At 37.9% G+C, this 26268-nt stretch overlaps 1 protein-coding gene across 2 annotated transcripts; it reads left to right on the forward strand.

Moving 5' to 3' along the window:
- Nucleotides 1-11409: 11409 nt before the first annotated feature.
- CGA (glycoprotein hormones, alpha polypeptide) lies at nucleotides 11410-26068 on the forward strand. 2 transcript variants are annotated; one of them, XM_023205243.2, is made up of 4 exons: nucleotides 11410-11702; nucleotides 23255-23361; nucleotides 25110-25294; nucleotides 25733-26068. In XM_023205243.2, exons 2-4 carry the CDS (start codon nucleotides 23262-23264, stop codon nucleotides 25808-25810), a joined length of 363 nt encoding a protein of 120 aa, XP_023061011.1. In that variant the 5' UTR covers nucleotides 11410-11702; nucleotides 23255-23261; the 3' UTR covers nucleotides 25811-26068. The 2 variants fall into 2 exon arrangements, with proteins under 2 accessions (XP_023061011.1, XP_023061012.1); XM_023205244.3 differs by lacking the exon at nucleotides 11410-11702 and adding an exon at nucleotides 19444-19622.
- Nucleotides 26069-26268: the final 200 nt, after the last annotated feature.

A 26268-nucleotide genomic window follows, 5' to 3' on the forward strand; every position in this document is an offset into this window, starting at 1 on the left:
TTTAGACATTGCATGGTAGATAGTCATGTAGGAATTTCTTTTTGGGGAACGTAGAGTTAGCAGATAGAACAACATTCAATGCTATAGTAAACAATCCTCCAAATGAAGTGGCTTATGATAATAACACCTGATTTCTTACTCAATTTGAAGATTAATGCAGTGAGTGTTGGAGGGCAGGTGGGGAGGTGTGGGGATGTGTATCATAGTGTGTAGGAGGGTCTGATGTGCATAGCCCTTTAAAGATAGGCCTCCTTCCATCCTGTGGCTCGGCCATCTTTGACGTTACACCTCAAAGGCATGCTGGCATCCTGCGGGTAGCATCCAGGGGAAAAGGGAGGCAGGTGAGGAAGGTTACATTCCTTTAAAGTGCCTTGATGGGGCAATGGCACTTCCCTTCTCACATTCCATTCACAGGAACTGATCATATGGTCCCACTTCTAGGTGTAAGGGAGATGTAAAATGTAATTTATCTAGATGCACAAGAAGAGGAAATGTATTTGGTGAATATCTGGCTAGCCTCTGTCATGGGGAATTTGAAAAACTGCTTGAATTCTTATCTGCTGGTTATGGTTTTGGTCTCGTTCTAAATGGAAAAGAGAGACTGAACTAGATATCCTCTATCAAAGATCTTCCTATGGTTGTGTGTAAGGAGTTTTGAAAAATGTGTCCTTTGCTTAAAAAATGTATTAGGTCAAGAGCACAACTTCAAGAATTCTCTGATTCATCAATAGCCTCAAAAATAGTCATCCAACCAATAACTCAGATAGAACTTAAGATAGGGCTCTAAGACTTTAACATGAAGAAAAAGATTTCTCCCTTATATTCCTTTATACGGTGAAGATATCCAGCAGTCTTTTGAGGCCTAACACATTTTATTGTCAAATGAGATTCACTTTCCACTTTTATTCTGATTAGCTTCCTTCTGAAGTATTAATCCAGGAACTCGTTAACTCAAACTGCAGAACAAGTCAATTCCAGAGGGGAACACAAAGATCAAGTTATGTAGATCATCTAAGAACTAGAGCTTATTAAAATGCTTTACTTTTGAAAGACATTTTCAAGTGACTACTTTAATCATATAGAATTTTGCTAATTAAACAGCCAATTTAAATGCCAACTCTACTAACTGGATTTTGAGTTACAGTTAATTTTAATTATTTCTGTTCTATAAAAATATACATAAGAGCTTTTTAATTTTAATTCCACTTTTTATGCAGCAGTTAACTCACCCACACAGTCAGCTCCAATATTTGCAAAAACAGAAATAAGTGGTAGCTGAAGGTGTAGTTTCCTAGTTTTAAGCTTTTTTAAAAAATGTATTTTTTTGAATTGTATAGAACAAATTCTGCCCTTTCATGTATGCTACCAGTATCACAAAGGCAAAGCAGACAGTGTGGTCTGTATGAATGTAATCCTGGTCAAATTCTGACTTTAAATAGTTTTTTTCTGACTTTAGTTTTATTTCTGCATTAAAAAGAGTCCTTCCTTTTCCTCTTGATTGCTAAATCAGTTTTCTGGCTCTGTCTTCATGCCCTTATTTAAAAAATGTATTGAAAACTTACTACTTATCTGTGTGATCTTAAGCAAATCCCTGTCCACTGTAGAGCCTCGTCTCTGATATAGGAGTAGTCTCATAGGTTTGTTGAGAAAGCCTCAAACCAGATGACGAATAGTAGAGTGCTTTCAAATCTTTCAAAGGCTCTAGAAATGTAAGCTACCATTATCAATATAACCACCAATAACCTAAATAGGTAGAATAGATACTATAAAGTTTGGAGAAGGAGGAGAGTATGACTCAAAGAATCTTACTGGGGTGAGAAATCAGAGTGGTGGGGACAGAACTTTCCTGGCTCATGATGTAAGAGGGGGATTTAAATATGTGGAGAGGAAAAGAGAGGGTGCCTCAGCAGAGCTATATGACGTATCCTGAGGGAAATGCACACGAGGGGATGAACAAATCAAGCTGGTTGTCTCTGAAGCAATTTGTTAACCTGAGTATATTGAGGAATAAATTTAGAAAGTAGATTACGATCAGCAGAGGAAGTCTTTTTATTGATAAGGACTTCAAGTTTGTTTTTGATTAGAACACAATGGGATGAGGTTGATATTTTCAGAAGACTAATCTGGCAAGAAAAGAGAGTGACCAGAGGCACTAAGACCAGTGAGAGGGATGGCATGCCAATCTTGGTGAGAAAAAAAAAAAAAAAATAAAAGCTTACACCATATGAGAACAAAGAATTAAGAAGGAATGATATAAAAGAGAAGTAAAACACCACTATTATCATCATCATCTACTGCTGCTACCATCAAAACCACAAAAATCATGCATCACATCACAAGAGAGCATCATGGATTTGGTGGGACAGGTAAGGGGAGCAGTCAAGAAAGTCTTCAAGCTTTAGGGTTTTGGTGACTAGGAAAATGACGTCAACAACCATTATGGTACTCTTGGGGAAGAGAGGGATGCAGGCTTTAGTGTTGGATGTGATGAGTTTAAGGTGGAGGCTATAGATGCAAGTGAAAAGTTCAGGACTCCATGGCTTGCCACTTCTTGCTTTGAATGTTATGCCTTTGTATTATTGAACTGCTTGCAGTCACTTGTGCCAACCACACTCTCATACTTCCATGCCTTTTTATCTTGCTGTTACCACTAATTAGAATACCCTCTCGTCTTCATTTTTATTTTTTTAAAGTCAGGCCTACTGATACATAATCTACATACAGTAAAATCTATCACTTCTAGACACAGATATAGGTTTTGAGTATCAACAAAAATACACAAGCAGGCCACTTACTCAAGGTATAGAAAACTTCCTTTGTGCACCTTTGTAATCAATCTTCTCACCCTATTCCCAAGCCACTAATTGGTCTCTTTCTATAGTTTTGCCTTTTCCAGAATGCCATATAAGTGGAATCATAGGGTTAGCTTTTTGTGTTTAGCTTTGTTCACAGCATAATTATTTTGAGATTTATCCATGGTGATGAATGTATCAGTAGTCTGTTTCTTTTTATGCTGAATAGCATTCCTTTGTATGAATGTGCTATACTTTATATCCACTTTCACTAGTTGAAGAACAATTGAATTATAGTTGGCCCTTGAAAAACACAGATTTGAACTACATGAGTCTACTTATACATGGGTTTTATTCCACCTCTGTCACCCTGAGACAGCAAGACCAACCCCTCCTCTTTCTCATCTTTCCCAACCTACTCAATGTGAAGATAATAAAGATGAAGACCTTTATGATGATCCACTGCCATTTAATGAATAGTAAATACATTTTCTCTTCCCTATTATTTTCTTAATAACATCTTCTTCTCTCTAGCTTGCTTTATTGTTAGAATAAAGTATGTAATGCGTGTAGCATACAAAATATCTGTTCATCAACTGTTTATGTTATAGGTAAGGCTTTAAGTCAAGTGTAAGCTATTAGTAGTTAAGTTTTGGGGGAGTTAAACATATTTTTTTCACATTAAAAATATTTTCAAATGTGCAAGGGTCAGCACCCCTAAGCCTTATGTTATTCAAGGGTCAAATGTATTTTCAGTTTTTGGTTATTATGCATAGAATTACTATAAACCTTCATGTGCAAGTCTTTGTGTGAACATATATTTTAATTTCTCTTGGATAATTACCTAGGAGAGAGATTACCAGATCATAACAGAAACTTATGTTTATATACATGTCTATTTAACTTTATAAGAAACTGTCAGGCCAGGTTCGGTGGCCCATGCCTGTAATTCCAGCACTTTGGGAGGCGGAGACGGGCGGATCGCCTGAGCTCAGGAGTTCCAGACCAGCCTGGGCAACATGGCGAAACCCCGTCTCTACAAAAAATACAAAAAAAATCTAGCCTGGCGTGGTGGCGCATGCCTGTAGTCCCTGCTGCTCGGGAGGCTGAGGTGGGAGGATTACTTGAGCCTGAGAGGCAGAGGTTGCAGTGAGCCGAGATCGTGCGGCTGCACTCCAGGTCTGGGAAACAGAGTGAGATCTTGTCTCAAAAATAAATAAATAAATAAAAGGACCTGCCAAACTGTTTTCTGAAGTGATTGTACAATTTGCATTCCCACCAATAATGTATGGAAGTTCCAGTTACGCTGTATCCTTGCCAGTAGTGACCTTTTTGGGTGTCTACTCTCTCCCTCTCATTTATTGCTCTAGGGGAAGTCAGATAATGTGTTGTTAGCAGCCCTGTGGAGAGGCCGATGAGGTGAGGAACTGAAGTCTCTGGCCAATAACCAGTGAGGAGCTGCGGCTTGTCAGCAACCATGTGAATGAGTTTAGAAGTGCATTCTCCAGCCCCACTTGAGCTTTATGATAACTGTAGCCCCATATGACAGCGTGGCTGCAACCTTTTGAGTGACCTTGATTCAGAACCACCCAGATAAGGGGCTCCCAGATTTCTGACCCTCAGAATCTATGTGAGACAATAAATGCTTGTTGATTTAAGCTGCTACGTTTGGAGTAATTGGTTGCATAGCAACAGATAGTTAATGCATTGAATGAAGACACTGGCGTGAAGCTCAAGGGAGATGTCAGGTCTGGCATAGAGATTTCATGTGAAGCTATGAGACAGAATAAGTTTTGTATGTTTTGGGCTTTAGGCCAGAGCTTCCAACCCAATTTCTCTATCCAGAATGTCTCTGATTATCTCAAAGAATATAAACAATTCTCAAAACAAAATTCACAATAGAAATACAATATTTTGGGGGTAGGGAGAGGGGGTCATATAGTTAAATAATGATAATGTTGTCTCAATTCTCTAAAATCTAGGAATCAGTCTCCATATGATTTCTCTCCATCTCTTTATTGGCAACTCTTGTTCTGTATTTTATGGTATTCTATTCCTTTGGCAATTTTCAGATATATACAAATTATTTACCTCCCACTCTTTCTCCTCTTTCTTCTTTTTTTTCCTTCTGGAATCCAGCCTTAGCATTTCAAAGAATGACCCAAGTTAAAACCACTCCCAAGGAGAATGGATTTAAACAGCCTGATATGGCATGGTGGCCTTTGAAACTGATCAGGCATAAAGAAAAAGTGGGAAGCCTTTATTCCTTTCTCCCGTTTGGCCCCCAACTCTCAGAAAGTACGTTTATCCTGGAGATGTGAGTGTGGGGAATGTACGGGTATGGAGAAAATGTCTTAGTCCATTTGTCTATTTGTGTTGTTATAAAGGAATGCCAGAGGCTGGATAATTTATAAAGAAAAGAAGTTTATTTGGTTCACAGTTCTGCAGACTGTACAAGAAGCATAGTGGCTGCATCTGCTTTTGGTGAGAGCTTCAAGTTGTTTCCATTCATGGCAAAAGAGAGGGGAGACATTGTGCAGAGGTCACCTGGAGAAAAAAGAGGTAGAGAAAGGGGAGGGAGGAGGTACCAGGTTCTTTTTAACAACCAGCTCTGGGAAGAACTCCCGTGGGAACTAATAGAGCAAGAACTCACTCATTACCATGAGGATGGCACCAAGCCAGTCATGAGGGATCCACCCCCATGATCCAAACACCTCCCATTAGGCCCCACCTCCAGCACTGGGGATTGAATTTCAACATAAGATTTGGCAGGGCCAAACAAAGCATATCCAAACCATAGCAGAAGGACTGCTGGCTAATGGCTCATTCATACTGCATCTAAAAATGCTGGAGAAATAGGGAGTTACCTTGGTGACAGAGAGCTTCCCACTGTCTGAACAGTGACTGGGACTTGCTGCAGTCCCACTGAGGCCTGGGCTCTACTTAGAGGATGAGGATGGACAAAATTCTCCCACACTCCCTTTCAGCCGGAGCCCAGGGATAGGGATGATATTAGTGGAGAAGGGGTGTTGAGATAATGTTTGTGATTATGTTTCACTCTTTCCCCTTAAATGTATTTTCCATTGAATAGCAGCCAAGATTTTAGATGAGGGCAAGTGGCACTACTGCCCACTCCTAGAAGGAACCACGGGACTCCTGTTATCGACGCTGTTAGAGTGAACTAAATTTGGCCTGAGAAGGACTCCCTACTTCTATATTTGAGTCTGTGAACTAACCGCAACCTAGCTTAAAAGACAAGATAGAAAACCTAACTCGGGAATACACACCTGTTACAATAAGTGAGTCTTGGCCATTCCCAGTGGCCACACTTCAACCACTCATAGAGTGTTGAGTGTTCAAACTGTGTTCAAATAAGGCAAACGCCAACCTGCAAGCAATCCAGCTATTTCTGTACCTCACTTCTGATTCCTGGACATCACTTTACTTTTTTTGTCTATAAATTTGTTCTGACCACGAGGCACTCCTGGAGTCTCTCTGAATCTGCTGTGATTCTGGAGGCTGCCCGACTCATGAATCATTGCTTCTTTTTGCTCAGTTAAACTCCATCAAATCTGATTTGTCTGAAGTTTTCTTTTAACAACACCGAAAGCATCATCCAAAGGAAATCTCCTTCCCTTAATAAAAGTGGCTTTGATTCTCTCCCACCAAGTTCTTCCACTATCTGTAAAGCTCCACATGGCCATTTATACAGATAATCAGAGAGAATACCCAGAGATTCTGAATGTAGTACCCTTACCTCTCATGGCAAAATAGGCCAGCTTTTTAAGGATGAATATCTTTAGGCAAACTCATGCAACATAAAAGATCTCATAAGACTTCCCCTGCAAAATTAGGGTAGGAAGTTATTTCATCATCTACTCTTTCACCTCCCCATCCTGCAATATACATAAAACTGAACAATTCTATCAATACAATTGCTTCTCTTTCCTTCTTGTACACAACCTGTTTCTCCCATGAATCCTTTCATAGTTCATTACTGAAAGCTTTCTGAAATGGAAGTGGGAGGAGACATGTGCAAAGCAAAAAGAAATAAAAAATGTTAAACAAATTACTTTTTGCCTGTGAGATTTTTCTCCCTTTCTCGGCAGTATTATTTGCCTAGTCTATTGACGTTTCAGACTAGAGAAAGATTAGCTATAGTTGTACCAGCAGTTTCTTTATCTCTCTGAGGGTTCCAGTGACAGAGGTTGTTAGCTTGAGAAACAGGATGTTTGCATTATTGATTAGACCACACTGTTTTGACTGAAATAGCAGAGAATATTCTTGGCTGCTTTACATGTGTCAAGCCAGTTTGCTTCTTGTCCATCAGTTATAGGGAGCTTTTGTTGCTGCCACTGTGTTAGACGTCACATCTCAGGTGATTCTTTCTGACTGTCAGTCACCTTATCTGTTGCTGTTGATTAAAAACCTAATCTCAATCAAGAAATTTTCTGTTGCCTGTTTTAGTGTTTGTGACCAGGGGATAGTTGTTTTGGTGCTTTGAGCTGTTTCTCATAGATTCTTAGAGCAGGATGTTTCAGCTGTTTGGACAGAGGGGAGGCTCACAGAACTAAACAAATAACTTTACCATTTTCGATTTAGTTGTGCTAAAGGGACAGTTGAAGATGAAAACAAACCATATTGCTCCTTACTTAATTCCTGTAATGTTTAATAAAACAATGTTATGCAGTCACAGTTCTCAAGCTTTGACTGATGAAATGCAAATTTCTGGGATCAACTGAGAGAGGTTTTGGTCCAGAAGGACCAGGGTAGGATGGGACCCAGGAATCTGTATTTTAAACCACACCCTAGTAGTTCTGATTTTAGACGAAACATGAGATGTACTTCAGGAAACACAGCTACACACCATTAAAGAGTCAAGTAAAGATTAGAAAATTAGGGTGTTAGGAGCCTCAGGACAAGTCGAAGAAAATGTTGAGGGAAAATCCCAGTGCTTCTAATTTATAGTAACCAGACTGTTAGCAAGTTAATGATATGATTTATGTCTATTTTCTCAACTTTGGTTGATATACTTCATAAAGAGACACTAGATAATTACATCTAATAATAATCTAAGCAAATTTAAAATATTTAATTATCATTGATTGAACATTTTTATTAATATAGATCACAACAATAGAGAACCCAAAAATAGACCTCAAGATATTTAGGAAGTAAGTAGTATTCCAAATTAGTGGAGAAAGAAGAGTTGATTATACCATATATGTTATTACAACAACTGGCTTGTCATTTAGGTTTAAAAAGAAGCTAGATTTCTACTTCATTTCCAAAATAAATTACAGATGAATTAAAGGGCTAACCCTAAAATAAATAAAACTGTATACATTCTAGAATAAAGTATGGGCACTTCTTTTTAGTAGTGCACTTCTTTTTAATCTTGGCATTACATAAACTCTGCAAGTCTAAAAGAAAAAGATACATAAATTTAACTACATAAAAACTATTGTAAAACTACCATAAAAGAGTCAAAAGTCAAACTTAAAATTAAAGACAGAATTAAGAACTTGAGAAAGATTTTTGAACAGGCAGTTCACAGAAAAAAAATTCACAAATGACCACAACTTATGAAATGATGTTCAGTCCTGCTCAAAATTATGTATGTGCAAATAAAAATAAGGTATTGTTTTTCATTTGTTAGTTCAACAAAAATTAACATATTTCATAGCATTAACTTTGAGGAGGGGTGGAGAAGAGTGAGTACCTGAGCAACTTCTACTTAAGTTTAAAATACTCATATTCTTTGATCCAACAATTCCACTTCTAAAAACTTATTCTAGAACTATAATTATATATGTAACCAGAGCAAGATGATAATTATAATATTGTTTATAATATTTAAAAACTGGAAATGATGCAAATGATCATTACTAGAGTGCTAGTTAAATAATTAATGGCCCCTTATATTTTGTAATATTCAAAAGTGTGGGTTAGATCTGCACATTTGGTTATGAAAGAAACGACCAAGATACATTGTTATGTTTTTAAAAAAAGAAAGAAGGCAAGGCACTAAACACTGTGTATCTTGTGTTTCTCTTTGTATACAGCAAACCTCCAGAAAACGTATGTATATACATAGTAAATTTCTGGAAACATTAAGAAATTTTAAAAAATAAATACCTTTGGGAATGGAATTAAAGATTTTGGGGTAACAGGATGACTTATTTTTCATTGTATATACTTTTCTACTACTTGAACATTTAAAATTGTGTAATGTATCATTAAAATTACCAAAGAAAAAGCCACTTGGAAATGCAAGGATTTTACATACCTGAGCTGTTCTGATTACAGCATAATGTTTGTGATAATCATATTTTGCTATTAGAAAGTTCAAATTATGTTGAATAAAACAAACCAAGTAAGCATATGAAACATTTACAGAGATGGTTATTTAAAAAAATTCAGCATGTAAATGACAAAACTTCATTAGGAAAAAAATTCATGTATTTAGTGTAGCGTGTACATACTTAACTGTGTCATACTGCTTTGCAAGAAGTCCCTGACCTGTATACTCTACAGGGCTCTCAGGACTTTGCCTAGTAAAGGTGGTGAGTTGCCCTGTGTCATCCCAGTTTTTCAGCCAGTCTATCGTTTTAGTGACAGACACTTCAAACTTTAGCTGCTGGGAGGCAACTGTCAATGACTGAGGAGTGGTATTTGTATCCTTCACCCACCAAACCTGCTCTTATCCAGAGTAAAGAAAATAGAACTATCAGATATGGATTAAAACTATCAATAATAAATGGAAGCAGCCACATGAAATAGTGAAACTTAAAGACACGTTTTTGTTTTTACTTTCCCCAATTATGAAAGTAATATATGTTTGTTATAGAAGTACACAGAAGTCTAATTTATACCATACTAACAGAGATTCTCTAAGCACAAAGGCAGGGGTTCCTCTAATTTTTGTATTCTGTTTGTTATTTTAAGGAGAATTTCAACAGGGATGGGGACTTAAATATAATTTGTTTATACATACATAGAGTGCAGAAACATAAGAAAGAAACTGGAAACATTGCTTCTGAGTAGAAGAATTGAGGGCATGGGGAAGATAAGTCAGGTGTGAAAGGAACTGACTTTTGTATTATTTATGTAGCCACATCATTAAAAAAATTAAAAAACACTAAACTGTAAAAACTAAAAATTTTCATAAGAATTCCCTAATATTCGTAATTCTTATATAGAAATGTGAAATAAAAATAAAATCCACTACGAAATCATAAGTCAAACAAAATAATTTAATAAGAGCATCCTAGAAACATTGTTTTCTAGTCATTCAGTCATTCAGATAAAAACGAAATAAAAGGATGGAAAGAAGGCACGAATGAAAGAGAAATAATAGAACAAAGAAGAGTGAAATATCTAAATGGAAAGATTGCCAAAATAAGTCTGCTACATTGAAAATATACTGCCAGTTGGTTGATATTTAAATGATGGAAATTCTTGAATAATGGTGACATTGATCATCACTAGAAAGGCCCGGCATGGTGGCTCACGCCTGTAATCCCAGCACTTTCGGAAGCGGAGGTGGGTGGATCACTTGAGGTCAGGGGTTAAACCAGCCTGGCCAACATAGTGAAACCCCTGTCTCTACTAAAAATACAAAAATTAGCCAGGCATGGTGGTGCACACCTGTAGTGCCCGCTACTCGGAGGCTGGGGCAGGAGAAGCACTTGAACCTGAGAGGTGTAGACTGCAGTGAGATTGTGCCACTGCACTCCAGCTTGGGCGACAGAGCAAGATTCTGTCTCCCCCACCTGCCCCCCAAAAAGAAACATCACTAAGAAAACATGAATGGTTGGGGGGCATACTGGAAGGAAACAACGGAAATCTGAAAAGGTGTAAGAACCTAAACAATTTTGTTTATCACAGAAAATAAATCACAAAACAACTTTGCTTTCTCTGGTAAGTTTCTTTATGTTAAATAAGAGTTACTTTTTGCATCACACAGACCTTCTAAACTCTTCGCTAAAGAGGTCCTTGGTAGTTTGTATGTAAGCCAGTTCCTTACAGAAGTGGCACTGAGCAGAGAAGATAAAGATGGGAACTTTTGAAGAGTTATAATCTTTGTGTGTGAAAAAGAAGCCACAGTAGTCTGAAGAGCTGTGCAAGTTTCAGGATGACACTGGGTTGGGAACCTTGAAGCTAAGAGTCCCACACCTGGCAGGCCATGACATACATATTTTCTGTTCAGACAGAAACTGAGCTTCACAAAAGTGAGATGAGAAACAAAACAAAACAAAACAAAACAAACAAACAAACAAAAACAGGCATGTATATTGAGAACCATTCAATCCTTCTTAGAATTGCCTCATACCTTTCTCATGCATCTTTATTAAATTCAGACGCACATTAATTTTAGAAAAGTCTAAATAGGCGTGTGTTTTATTTTTCTGTTTCCTAGTGAAATAGTGGTATAAGCCTGGAAATGCTCTATATCTATTTTCTGCAATCTGTAGCTCTTGTTTAGGTAAATATCAGGTACTTAGCTAATTAAATGTCTCTTGTTTATGTGAAAGTGTCAAATTTCAGGATGTTATGTGTAAGGCTCAATAAAATTACGTACAAAATGACAGTGTACTCTCTTTTCATAGGCTGACCTTGTGGTCACCATCACCTAAAAATGGCTCAAAACAAAAATTATCTAAAGGTTGAAACAAGATCAGATCAAATTGACGTCATGGTAATTACACCAAGTACCCTTCAATCATTGGATGGAATTTCCTGTTGATCCCAGGGCTTAGATGCTGGTGGAAACACTCTGCTGGTATAAAAAGCAGGTGAGGACTTCATTAACTGCAGTTACTGAGAACTCACAAGACGAAGCTAAAATCCATCTTCAGAGCCACAGTCAACTGCGCTGAACACATCCTGCAAAAAGCCCAGAGAAAGGTAATATGAATAAAATAATTTTGGGGGATTTTAATTGAGGAGTAAAATATTTGAGAATATGAGGAAGATTCCAGAGTCTCTGCATACACCTTAATAAGAAGAGAGACAGACTTTTACTCATTTTCTTTTCAGCACTCATGATTGAATTGGGAGGAAGTCTGTAAAATTTGGCTGTGATCGTAGGGTAAGATGCTATCTAACAGAAACCAGAAACCCAACGTCTCCTGCTGGGATGCTTGAGTGCCTGTCAGGATCTAAAAATTTTCCACAAGAATTATTGGATGTCATTGGAAAGACATTCTTTCTAATGGCTTCCAGGAGCCAGACAGAGGGCAAGTAGATGTTATGATATTGTTTTATTATCCATTTTTAAGTGATGTATAACTATATCTTCAAGCTGGCCCATGATAAAGTGGCTCACTTGTTCGGCTGAATGACCATAGCTTCTGATTATCTTTTGAATAGATGTTCTTAGGCAGACTTGAATAGTAGCAGGGAATTTCTTGAACGTCATTGTTTTCATTTTCTTCTTTAATAAAAATCAGAGTTGGTAGTATTTCTCTAGCTATTATTCATGAATTTGCAATGATAAGTCACTTGCCCAAGTCTCACTGAGTAGTTCCAATGAGTTTCTGGAAACTTTTTTGCAGCTAAACATGGCTATCTTTGCATTAACACGAATTGGTGGCTGACTGGGAAACAGAGACTAGAACATAAGAGTTTTTTGTCCTTCCTTATTAGCGTCGAAGAACAGGATATGGGCACGTGTGAAGAACTATGGGCTGACACTATATGGGTCCCTTAGCAATGCAGAAGCTGCCTTTCATCCCATAGGAATTTTGTTTCCTAAGCTCTTCAATCTTTTTCCCAGTCAAAAGTCAGATATTTTGCCTTAGAAAAGGAATCATTTAAAGTTTCTGAAAATATCTTTTAAATAATTACTTGACTTAATACCAATTCAATTATTCATAATATTGGTCAACCAAATTGCATGTAATATATTGCTATATTCTTGAATTATTTAAGAAAGACAAGAGTGGTCCTCATTTATAAAGGGTTCGTGGTTTTTCATTTTAATTTCAACTTTGGTTTTCTTAAGTTTATTATTTTTCTTTTTTGCAGTAAGAGTCATTGAAATTTTAAGTGAGTCACACTTCTTACCATTTCCTGCTGAAAAGGGTAGCATGTGAGAAAAATGTTAGAAAAGCAATTAGTTATGTTCCAGAGCAGATTTTCAGTTTCAGTGTACATTTCTTTTTAATGTGAGACCCAAATTTACATGAAAACTCAAAGAGCTGGGTAACAGAAATGGCTAACTTAGAAGGTAATGTACATCTTGCTTAAAAACAGATCAAAGTAATCTACTTTCACAAAGAGAAAATTTACAGGAGTGAACTTACATTTCTATTGAGAACAGCATGGTTCATAGCTCTAAACTTCATTTTTCCAGATTATGAATCCTAGAGTAGTTTGCTATCAACTTTTGATCTTTGCAAATTCTGGATTTGGTGTATAATGTTACAGCAGTGCCATTGTAATGTTGCACAAAGTAGTCTAGCAATTTCTCGGTTCATCAGACTTAGAGATAACGTTGTAGAAATGATCCAGCATCTTTAATACTCTGTGATTTAAGGTGGGGCACTTAGGCTGAACTAGGGGTAGAATCAATGACAATATTAGAAATCAAATTAGACAACATAACTGAAACAGCATGATTCATGTGTGACTCCAAGTTATAAAGGAGGACATGGATTAATGGTATGCTTCCAGGCTATAGGGGTAGTACAAGTGGAAGGACACTATCTTAGGATCAGATTACTTTCTGAACAACTTTGGCAAATCGTTTAAATTCTCTAATGTGTAGTTTTCTAATATATGACACAGGTGTGAAGAAAATAAAGCAAGTGAATGTATGTGAAAGCCAATACTGGCTGGGCAGGGGGGCTCTCGCCTGAAATTCTAGCACTTTGGGAGGCAGAACCGGGGATATCGCTTGAGCCCAAGAGTTGAAGATCAGCCTGGGCAACATAGAGAAACCCTGTCTCTACAAACAAAACAAAACAAATCAAAAACACGAAAACAAAAAATCACGCTCAAATTAGCTGGGCTTGCTGGCACACTCCTGTTGTCCCAGTTACCTGGGAGGCTAAGATGGGAGGATCACCTGAGCTTGGGAAGTTGAGACTGTAATGAGCAGTGATTGTGGCACTGCACTCCAGTCTGATCGACAGAGTGAGACCATGTCTCATAAAAAAAATAAAAGAAAGAAAGAAAGAAAAGAAAGAAAGCCAATGCTTTTTCCCCTTTCCCTGATCGCCTGCTGTTCCCCACTGCAGACAGTTCTCATAGCTTGAACAGTTATAAAATACCTCAATCCTCTCCTCTCTCTTTTCGAGACAGGGTTTCTCACTGTCTCCCAGGCTGGAGTACAGTGGCTCTATCTCAGCCCACTGCAGCCTCATCCTCCCAGGCTCCAGTGATCCTCCAACCTCACCTTCTCAAGTAGCTGGGACTACAGGCCCATGCCACCATGCCCAGCTAATTTTTGCATTTTTAATAGATACGGAGTTTCACAATGTTCTCCAGGCTGGTCTTGAACTCCTGGGCTCAAGTGATCCACCTGCCTTGGTCTCCCAAAGCGCTGGGATTACTGGCCTGAGCCAACGGGTATGGCAGAAATGGCTTTTTAAAGATAGTTCTGAAGAAGGTGAAGTCAAATAAATATGTAAAATAAAAAATACATTGGTAAGTTATATTAAACTGGCACACAATAACGTTGCTCTAAAAAAAGATATCAGCATCTTATTTAGGGATATGTCATCTGAAAACATCATTTAGGAAGCTCATTGTAAAATGTAAAGATTTAAAAGTAGTACAATGAAGTGGTTCAGAGCTAGGAGTTTGGAATTGTAAAGAGACATTTTAAAATCTTGGCTCTGCCAGTAACTAATTACGTGACCTTGTATAGATTACTTCATCTCTATAATTTCTTTGCAAAAATGAGAATGATACTATACAGGATTGGTCATGATGATTGAATGTATTTGTGAGTTCAAGGTGCCCAAATGAATGTCTGGCACACAAGTGCTCAATTAATGGTAGGTGTTATTTTTAAAATATAAGGCATTATTGTTACCATATCCAGTATTACAGATACTGTGTTGAATGCTAATCCAATTTTGTATACTTTGTTACATTTCCTGTAATCAGTTAACTTAATATGTGACCCTTAATATAAAGACCCTCCCCACCCAACCTACCATATGCACAGAGGAGAAAGTAGAGGCAAGATTGTGGTTCTGTATCTCAGACTTTGGAGCAATGTTTGTTATAAGAGAGTGCAGTTGTACCAGTTATTTATTGTGGTGCATCAAGTTACCTGAAAACTTAGTGAGTAAAATAACAAATTATTATCTTTCAAAGTTTCGCTGGTGGACTGAGTTCAACTGTGCAGTTCTTAACTCGAGTTTCTGGTTCAGTGCAGTCAGATGGAGGCTGCGGCTGGGGTCATCTGAAGGCTCAGCGGGGCTAGTCATCCAGGGCGGTTTCTTCCCTCACATGTCTGGTGCCTCAATACTTCTTGGCCTCTTTCTCCCTTTCCACGTGACACTTTTACTATCTTCATGTGGCTTGGCCTTCCCACCCTGTGGTGGTCTCAGTGTAGGAGCATTTCTTCCATGGCAACTGGTTTCTAAGAGATGGAAAGCAGGAACTGCCAGTTCAGTTAAGGGCTATACCTACTACTTGCCCAGTGTCACTACTGCTATATTCCTGATCTAAGCAGTCATAGGGCTTACTTAGGTGAAATGGGGTACAAAGATAGACATACCACTGTTTGATGTGGGAGTGACAAGGTCACACTGCAGATAAATGTAGGCTGAGGGGCATTTTTGTGGCCATTTTTGGAAAGTACAATCTGCCATAGCAGTAAATACAGGGGCAACGAACAAGGGGCTTCACTTTGCAGCTCCTCTGCTCTTTTTTATTACAAAGAAAAAAAAATTCCTCTTAAAGTAAGATGTCAAGATTGATAAATCAATAACCCAGTCCTGTCGACCTTATTATTGAAAAACTTCAGGCAAATTAAATATGGTTCTATGCTATAGTGCACTTAAATGAGAATTCTGCTTGATGTGTAAAAAGATGGCATGAAAACAGCTCAAATAAACATAACAAAATGTAATCCACAAATTGTTAAAGTTGGAAACATTTTTATATTTCTATAACGATGCACTATATAAAACTTTTCTGTCTACAAATACTTTTATTATAGCAGTTGTCACTTCAGCTCATTTGCTTTTGTACTGGAGCCCTCGTTGTACCCTGAGCTCCTCAGATGGCAGGACATTTAGTCATATTTGTACCACCCATTCTTTTTTTTTCTTTGACAGAGTCTTGCTTTGTCACCCAGGTTGAAGTGCAGTGGCATGATCTAGGCTCACTGCAATCTCTGCCTACTGGGTTCAAACCTTTCTGCTGCCTCAGCCTCCTGAGTAGCTGGGACTACAGGCATGTGCCATGCCTAGCTAACTTTTGTATTTTTAGTAGAGATGGGTTTTCACCGTGTTGGCCAGGCTGGTCTCGAACTCCTGACCTCAAGTGATCCACTCATCTCGGCTTCCCAAAGTGCTAGCGACCATATCACCAGCTAGCCTGACTTGTATCACCAGTTCCTGGTGGGCATTTTTTGAGAAGAAGTGGGAAGCTGGCAGATCATTGAGGTTGGGGGTGTGATGCATGTATCATGAAAGACACTCACTGCTGCCTTGGGGCTCACAAGATGTTATCAGAACAAGATAAAAGCCACTTCCTGGAGCCAGGGCATATGAGGAAAGAAAATCTGTAGCCAGGTAGCCAGGTAGCCAGTTTCACTCTAGGTTGAGTTTCCTAACCACTGACCTGAGGCTCTTTATAGTCAACCACCTGGAGACAGAGGTGGTCATTTGGCAGAAGGTAGAGGTGAGCATGCAGAGCTCCAGGACTGCTCTGTGGAAGTTGGTGGCATGCAATCTAAACATTCATTTTCCTTTGAGATTTTCCACCTTCAAATCTTTCGTTAAAGCTAAACTATTGTTATCTTCTCTGGACCACGCCAGATGCTACACTTAAAGGCTTATCCTCTGTTTAATAAACAATGGCTGAACCCCTGTCTCATGCTAGGCAGTGTGCTGGGGCTTCAGAGCTTTACCTTCTTTGGGCTTCCTTTCATTAGTTATCATTCACTGAAGGCAGTCTATGTTGCCTATGCTTGGTAGTTAGCAGGATTAGATGGGGCTAAAGAGGCGAAACCTTAGGTTAACCCTCTAGAAGTCAGTTAGATTTAATCTGTTTGACTAACACAAAGTTATGCCTCTAATCCTAGCCTAGTCATCTCAAGAATGTGTTATGAGTCATTTGAGCTTCCTGGTGTAGAGAGTGTAGATTAGTCACTCCAACTATAGCCACCATTAGAAAAACCACAAACCTCACCACTCTCTGGTAGTGGGGAGCAATGGCAACATGTTTGCAAGCAAAAGGCCAGGATGTTACATTGTTTCAAGCACTTGTAACCTTCTTGCAACAATTATTAATGTATACATAGGGATGTGTATGTATGTGTATGTGTGTGATACTTGGTGTGTCAAGATATGTATTGGTGTATGTATGGATCTAATGTATGTATATGGCTTGTATGGCATACTGGTAGAGTGTTTACCTATTTCATAAATCATTTAATACATTAATTATATATAATCACAATGAATAATATTGTACAAACATATGTTAAATAATAATGGTAAGTTATGGTAATAATATCCTTTTATACTTTTAAGAATGCTATTGGGCCGGGTAAGAGGGCTCACACCTGTAATCCCAGCACTTTGAAAGGCTGAGGTGGGCAGATCGCTGAAGCCCAGGAGTTTGAGACCAGCCTGGGCAACATGGTGAAACCCTGTCTCTGTAAAAAAATACAAAAAAATTAGCAGGATGTGGTGATGGGTGCCTGTAGTTCCAGCTACTTGGGAGGCTGAGATGGGAGGATCACTTGATCCCGGGAGGTCAAGGTTGCAGTGAGCCATGACTTCACCACTGTCCTTCAGCCTGGGAGACAGAGAGAGACCCTGTCTCAAAGAAAAAAACAAAAGAAAACAAAACAAAACAAAAACCAAAAAACCCTCAAACAATAACAACAACAACAAAAAAACCAAAACCAAAACAAACGGTGTTGTAGGGGCACCAGAGATCACCTCCAACCCCCTTTTAGCTCTTAGTTGGCTCTTCAGCTGGATCTGGGAGCCAAATTGTCTCTTACATTAATAAGAGAGAAATACGCAAATTTTATTCATTTTACCTGTACATGGAGATCTTCACAAGAGAGTGAAGTCTGAGGAAGTGGCCAAAGCAAGATACTTTTATACTTTTTAGACAAGTGACAAATTTGAGAAGAAATGACAACACAAAGAAAATCTGGCAGCTGGACATGGTGACTCAGGCTTGTAATCCCAGCACTTTGGGAAGCCAAGACAGGCAAATCGCTTGAGGTCAGGAGTTTGAGATCAGCCTGGCCAACATGGTGAAACCCCCTCTGTACTAAAAATACAAAAATTAGCCGGGCGTGGTGGCTCGCACCTGCAATCCCAGCTACTCTGGAAGCTGAGGCAGGAGAATTGCTTGAACCTGGGAGGTAGAGGTTGCAGTGAGTCGAGATTGTGTCACTGCACTTCAGCCTGGGTGACAGCGAGATTCCATCTCAAAAAAAAAAAAAAAAAAGAAAGAAAAAAAAAAAGAAAATCTGGCTGGGGCAGTGAATTTCTAGGGGAGTCAGTAAGAGATATGTGAGGAGGAGGTGTAAAACAGGTGGAAGATAAGGGTTACTTCATTGAGTATTTTTATTCTGGGTCATTGTAGCCTCTATTTCCAAGTCTCTGGTGATAGGGGCTATTTTCTCACCCAGGCATGGAGAGATGCCCCTCCCAGAGGAATTATCATTGCTTGCTGCATGCCGAAAGCAACAGGTTCAGCTCACTCTTTCTGCAACTAACATTTCAGCAATGTTTTCAACTCAAAATAATCAATATACCAATCTGGTGTATTTTGGAATAGCGCATCCTTCACTCCTTCACTATCTTTGCCTCACAGAGTCACATTATTTCAAGAATCTAAATTGTTTAATATGAACTAAGAGACACCAGTTTAACCCCTGAAGCTATTATGTGTTTTTTATTTATGGTTTCTTTTGAATTTTTATGACTTTCATGTCTTAGCATAAAATGGTTGCTCCCTGTGACATATGTAACATTTATAGATTCACCTATTAGCCAGCTACAATTTTATAGCTGAACATACTCTCTCTAATGAAATTATATGAAAATATTTTATTTTACTGAACATCTATTCTAAGTTATTCAAGATTATCTTGTTCTTTAGTGTGACTGACAACTCTAGATTAGCAGTTTTTGGTTGATACTATTGTCACTGTTCTAAAGTCCCAATTCCACATAACTGTATTGATTATTTACTTTGTACAAGGCCTTGTGCTAGGGTAATGTTTGATTAGAGGGGCATAGTTTCTATCTTGAAGAAGCTTTCTCAGGCCAAGCACGGTGGCTCACACCTGTAATTTCAGCACTTTGGGAGGGTGAGGAAGGAGGATTGCTTGAGCTCACGAGTTCCAGATTGGCCTAGACAACATAGTGAGATGCCCATTTCTTTTCTTTCTTTCTTTCTTTTTTTTTTTTTTTTTTGAGACGAGGTCTCTCTCTGTTGCCCAGGGTAGAGTGCAGTGGCACAATCTCTGCTCACTGCAGCTTCCGCTTCTCGAGACCCCCATTTCTAATTTAAATAAAAAGAAAGAAGCTTTCTTTGTGGATGAAGAGATAGACGTGTACATAACCGGCTAGACTGTGGGGCATCATCTAAGAATTATAAGCTAAGTGACAGGTGAGTGCAGTGGAGGAAGATATTTATTTTGTCTTTGGGGTTGGGTGAAAACTTCACAGTGAATCTGGCAGTTGAGCAGCTCCTTAAAATACTCTGAAGTAGATGAACTGAAAAGGGAGAGAAAGAAGGCCAAGTTGCGAAAACTCACATTTTCTTGGACTCATATTATCTTGATGTGGTGGGTGATGGGATATAAGGGTATGCTGATGTGTATTGCAGATTAGTCTGAGGTTTCGTTTACAGGGCCTATGAAGTTTGGAAAATACTCATGCGGAATATCAAAAGAGGCTGAGATTAGCAAATCTGACTTTAGAGTGAGCATATTTTTGCAAAATAGCATAAATCCCAGCAGAATTTAATTTTTCCCTCTGATTCTTAATATTTTCTTTCGAATTTTAAAACAGAAAAACCTGAGGGTGATTAGGATGATAAAAAGATTTATTAAAATGCTTTCAAAATCAACTAGACTTTGAAGGTTATTCTGTTTTTACTTGGTTAATGTCATCTCTTTTCAAAATAAAGGCAAAGAAAGATAACAGTTTCTGCTACAGCAATAGTGATTTTTGTTTCACTTTTTCAATCTTCTCTTTATTATAAAGGCAATTCTAAAATGCGCATTGGCTTCATGCTTTCACATTCTGCAATCTTATTGTAAATGTTTCTCCTCTGAATTAATTCTGATATAATTGTTCACTGCATAATGGCTGAATTTTCATAATATATGAGCTGCAATATTAAGGCACAAAGATGATACTAGTTTAAAAAGAAAATTAGTTTTAATTCTGAAAATTTCCTTATGGCTTTGTGTATTCTCAAACTCTGTGATCTCAGAACCTGTTTACACTGTTAAAAATTATTGAAGAGCCCAGGCCGAGCGTGGTGGCTCATGCCTGTAATCCCAGCACTTTGGGAGGCCAAGGCAGGTGGATCACGAGGTCAGGAGTTCAAGACCAGTCTGGCCAATATGGTGAAATCCCATCTCTACTAAAAATACAAAAAAAAAAAAAAAAAATTAGCCGGATGTCATGGCGCGTGCCTGTAGTCCCATCTACTTGGGATGCTGAGGCAGGAGAATTGCTTGAACCCAGGAGGTGGAGGTTGCAGTGAGCCGAGATTGCATGACTGCATTCCATCCTGGGCAATAGAGGGAGACTCCATCTCAAAAAACAAAACAAAACAAAAAAATTTTTGAAGAGCCCAAAGAGCTTCTATTCATGAGGTTATATCCATTAATATTTAATAGCTTAGTGATTATGTTAAAGTTTAAAAATATTTATTCATTTAGAAAAATCCATCATATGTTAACAAAAATAACATATATTTATTTTTTTAAATGACAATGTTCAAGAAAAAAAAATTAGTGATAAGAGTAGCATTATTTTACCCTTTTGCAAAGCTCTTCGTTGTCTAGCCTAACAGAACACAGCTAAATTCTCATGTGCTTCTTTATTCAATCTGTTGTAAAATTACATGTCATGTAGCCTCTAGAAAATTTCTCTGAACACCCAAGAGGATGAAGAGGAAAAAAAGACAAACAACATGTTAGTATTATTATGAAAATCATTTTAACCTCACAGATCCACTGAAAATCTTTGGGGTTCCCAGATCACACTTTGAGAGCCACTAACTTAGAACAATATTTATTCAGTGTTAATTATGTATGAAGATAAATAGAAGTCAAAAGGAAATAGTGACATACATTTGTTTTAGCCTTTGTACTTACACAATCTGAATTTCTATACAGGTTGAGCGTCCTTTATCTGAAATGCTGAGGATGAAAGGTGTTTTAGATTTTAAATTTTTTTGGATTTTGGAATATTTGCATATACATAGTGAGATATCTTGGGGATGAGACCCATGTCTAAACATAAAAATCATTTGTTTCATATATACATAGCCCGAAGGTAATTTTATACACTATTTTGAATATTTTGTGCATAAACAAAGTTTCTGTTAAGTACTTATATGTGGAACTTTCCACTTGTGTTATCATGTTGGTGCTCAAAATGTTTCAGATTGTGGGCCATTTCAGATTTCAAATGTTCAGAATAGAAATACTCAACATGTATTATAAACTTAGTTCTGCTGTCTGACAAATTATTCCTAAGAAGTGTTATGGATTAATAAAAACATCTAGCAGAAACTCAGCCCTATTATGTCAGTCTACATGAAAAATAACCAAAAGTTTTGACTCATATGTACCTTTAAACATCATTCTGAATTATTTTTTAAAAAACTTTTATTTTGAATAATTGCAGATTTAGAGGAAGTTGCAAAAAAATGTACAGAGAAGTCCTGTATACCCTTCAGCTTGTTCCCTCATTGATAATTATCTCGTATAACTATAGTGTAATGTGAATACTAGAGAACTGACATTGCTGCCACCTATACAGCTTATTCAGATTTAAGACACACACACACACACACACAAACACACACACACACACACATGCACACACAATACTAGTGCCCTGTTATGCAGTTTTATCCCATGTGTAGATTACTGTGACTAACATCCCTATCAACATGCAGCTGTCCCATCACCACAGCTCCCTTGTGCTATCCCTTTAGAGCCACACTCACCCATATACACTTCTTTCCCAGTGCTAACTCATTGAAACCATTAATCTATTCTCTATCTCTATAATTTTGTTATTTCCACAGTGTTATATAGATGGAATCATATAGTATTCAGCCTTCATTCTGCATAATTCTCTTGAGATCCATTCAAGTTGCTGTGTGCATCAATAGTGTGTTCATTTTTTTTTTTGGTTGCTGGACAGTATTCCATGGTATGACTATACCATCATTTGTGTAACCATTCACCTGCTGATGGGCATTTGAAATATCTTCAGTTTTTTGGCTACTTTAAACAAAGTTTCTATGAATATTTATATATAAGTTTTGTGTGAACATAGTCTTCCGTTCTCTGAGATAAATGCCCAAAAGTGCAACTGTTGGGGCATACGGTAAGTACATGTTTTGTTTTATCAGAAACTGCCAAACTATTTCCCAGAGTGGCGGTACCATTTTACATTCCCACCAGCAATGCCTGAGTTATCTTGGTTCTCTGCATCCATGCCAGTGTTTGGTGTTATTTTTTATTTTAGCCATTCTGATAGATGTGTAATATGTCATTGTAGTTTTAATTTGCATTTCTTTAATGGCTGATAATGTTGAATACTTTGTGTTTATTCTCCATTAAATGATTGTATATTTTATATCTCATATATAAGTTTATAAATATTTTCTTAGGTATTATCTAGTTTAAGTTCCATGTTTTACAAATAAGGACGTTGAGGCTTTGTAACAGGATGACAGAGAATTTCAAATTTAAATTTTAAAATTTAAATTTTAAAGAATTTAAGAAGAGAATTTATTGTAATTATTATTAAACCGATTTCTAGAAGTTAATGTGAGAAATGGGAAGATTCAGTTATCTATCTCTTTCTTAAGGAGAAATTTAAAAAAAATTACATGGTTTTAGTATAGGTTGGGAGCTAAAAGCAGAGAGGTCAAGACACTGATTATTATTAGTAGTAGTAATGTTGAAACTACTGGGTGTTATTATGGCTGGTAAGCCAATTTTAAATTAACTGTTTTTTTTTTTTTTTTTCCATGTCTGTTTGCAGGAGCACCATGGATTGCTACAGAAAATATGCAGCTGTCATTCTGATCACATTGTCGGTGTTTCTGCATATTCTCCATTCCTTTCCTGATGGAGAGTTTACAATGCAGGGTGTGTGACAAAGCTTGTGGTTTGAGTAATAAGGACAACACACATTTCTAGATTACATCAATAACTCCATTAATTACATTTCTACCTCCTTTTCAAAAGCAATAAATCTTTGCTGCTGGATTCATATCTAGGCTCTTGTAGATTGTGAACATAAAATTAAATTAAGTTCAGAAAATGTGCAGTGAAAATGATATCTTACACAAACATGTATGTAGCAGCCTATACATTTTCATCTGAAATAGATTCCTTTTTATTCTTTATTTGAGTCTTACAAGAAGAAAACCCTCCTTATTCAGTTAGCTCAGTTATTTTTTACATTTCTTCCAGAAGATTTGAGATTTTAACATTGCCTTTGTAGATGAATTTTCACGTCAGTTAATAAATGAGAAAAACAAAACCATTTCATACAGTAAATTTGTTTTGCTGTATTGTCTGAAAAATCTCATATAGTAGCTGATATAATTCCTTCTGCTTTGAAATTTGTGAGCTACTATTGGTTATGGTTTTTCTCTAGATAAGTGGTAATATTTTAATCCAGGTCCCAAGTGCAGGCATCTGATCTAATATCAGTCTCTCTGCACTCACCAGGCTTTCTTAATTCTGACATATTTCTCTCTGTCAATATTTGGAGTTACTGTGGGACAAACAATAGCAGATTCTACAGGGAAAAATATTTTTCCTCCGCGCAAAATTCTCCTTTCAGATGAACGTGATGTTTTCATCTGTCAAGTTCTGTGTTTCCTCTAGGCATACTGTTAGCATTGGGATAGAGAATCCATGCTTGAAGAAAGACTACAACTGAGATTTTCTATGCATATCTGTGAAAATGTTTGTTTTTAAATTTTATTCCTCATGAACATTAATCAGTATAAATATTAAATAGATATTATAGATGAAGATTAACATATAACCAAAAAGCACTTACTTAGTTTCCTTTCATTTTTGATGGAAAAATAATATTCACTATCCCCATCATAAGGAAACATTCGTAGTTTCTTTCCTTTGTTGCCTTGCCTTGCCTTGCTTTGCCGTGCCGTGCCTTGCCTTGCCTTGCTGTGCTGTGCCGTGCCTTGCCTTGCCTTACCTTACCTTTTCTTTTGAGACAGAGTCTCGCTCTATCGCCCAGGCTGGAGTGCAATGGCGTGATCTCAGCTTACTGCAACCTCCACCTCCCGGATTCTAGCGATTCTCCTGCCTCAGCTTTCTGAGTAGCTGGTATTACAGGCGCCTGCCACCATGCCCAGCTAAATTTTTGTATTTTTAGTAGAGATGGGGTTTCACCATGTTGGCCAGGCTGGTCTTGAATTCCTGACCTCTGGTGATCCATCCGCCTCAGCCTCCAAAGTGCTAGGATTTTAGGCATGAGCCACTGCGTTTTTTCTTATTTTTTTTTGAATCAGGGTCTCACTTTGTCACCCAGGCTGGAGTACAGTGGCACGATCTCAGCTCACTGCAGCCTTGACCTCCCAGCTTCAAGAAATTCTTCTGCCCCAGACCATCAAGTAGCTGGGACTACAGGTGTGCACTATCACGTCTGGCTTTTTTTTTTTTTTTGTATTTTTTTGTAGAAACAGGGTTTCACCATGTTGCCCATGCTGCTCTCGAACTCCTGAGCTCAAGCAATTCCATTTCGGCCTCCCAAAGTGCTAGGATTACAGGTGTGAGCTACTGTGCTGGCCTCATAGATTCTTTGAATCATTTTTGGATTATTTTACTCTGCCTTTTTTTTTTTTTTTTTCTCCTGATAGATTGCCCAGAATGCAAGCCAAAGGAAAACAAATTCTTCTCCAAGCCGGGTGCCCCAATATATCAGTGTATGGGCTGCTGCTTCTCTAGAGCCTATCCCACTCCAGTAAGGTCCAAGAAGACGATGTTGGTCCAAAAAAACGTCACCTCAGAGTCCACTTGCTGTGTAGCTAAATCATTGACCAGGGTAAGAACCTCAAGAGCCCCAGAAGCTTTCCAACAGCCCAATCAGAGAAATGCTCATAGAGCCCACCCATGGGATTTAATGCCAAAGGTGTCTAATGACCCAGCCTCTGTTGAGCATTTGTACAGGTGGGGAATACATTTCTACCCATTAATTAAAAGAGTCAATTGTCTTGTGGGTATAGGCTGGATTTATTCAGAGTGAGGAGAATAGGGGTAGAGGTGACAAGGGGCAGGTTGGGAGAAAGTACAGCTTACTCATGCTAAAAATATCTCCTAAAAAGGAGACTGTGCAAATGTAGTATGCATCTATTTATTTCAGCAGAATGCAGACAATTTTATTTAATATTCTTCAATTTTGCCTCTATGTATATATGTATGTATGTATGTATGTATCTATCTATCATCTAATCTATACTATGTTTTTTTCCTTCCCCTTTAGGTCATGGTAATGGGGAATGTCAGAGTGGAGAACCACACGCAGTGCCACTGCAGTACTTGCTATTATCACAAATTTTAAATGTTTTGCCAAGTGCTGTTTTGATGACTGCTGATTTTCTGGAATGGAAAATTAAGTTGTTCAGTGTCTATGGCTTTGTGAGATAAAACTCTCGTTTTCCCTACCATACCACTTTGACACGCCTCAAGGATGTACTGCAGCTTTATTGCCTTCCTCCTTATCCTACAGTACAATCAGTAGTCTAGTTCTTTTCATTTGGAATGAATACAGCATTTAGCTTGTTCCACTGCAAATAAAGTCTTTTAAATCATCATTCAATGACTGAATTATCATTTTTCTTCAAAGTAAAGCCAATAGCTTTTGACAGCATTAATGGAAGAGAGTGGGCCTTTGGGTGAGTTGGGGCCACATGTGTTTGGTGACCTGACGGTTACCAAACTGTTTGGAGAGCCTTGCTGTTACCACACTTTCTAGTAGCATGTGAGTCCTTTCAGCCAGTGGGCTACTTATAAGATATT

Source organism: Piliocolobus tephrosceles, chromosome 5, assembly GCF_002776525.5.
Source record: "Piliocolobus tephrosceles isolate RC106 chromosome 5, ASM277652v3, whole genome shotgun sequence".
NCBI lineage: Eukaryota > Metazoa > Chordata > Mammalia > Primates > Cercopithecidae > Piliocolobus > Piliocolobus tephrosceles.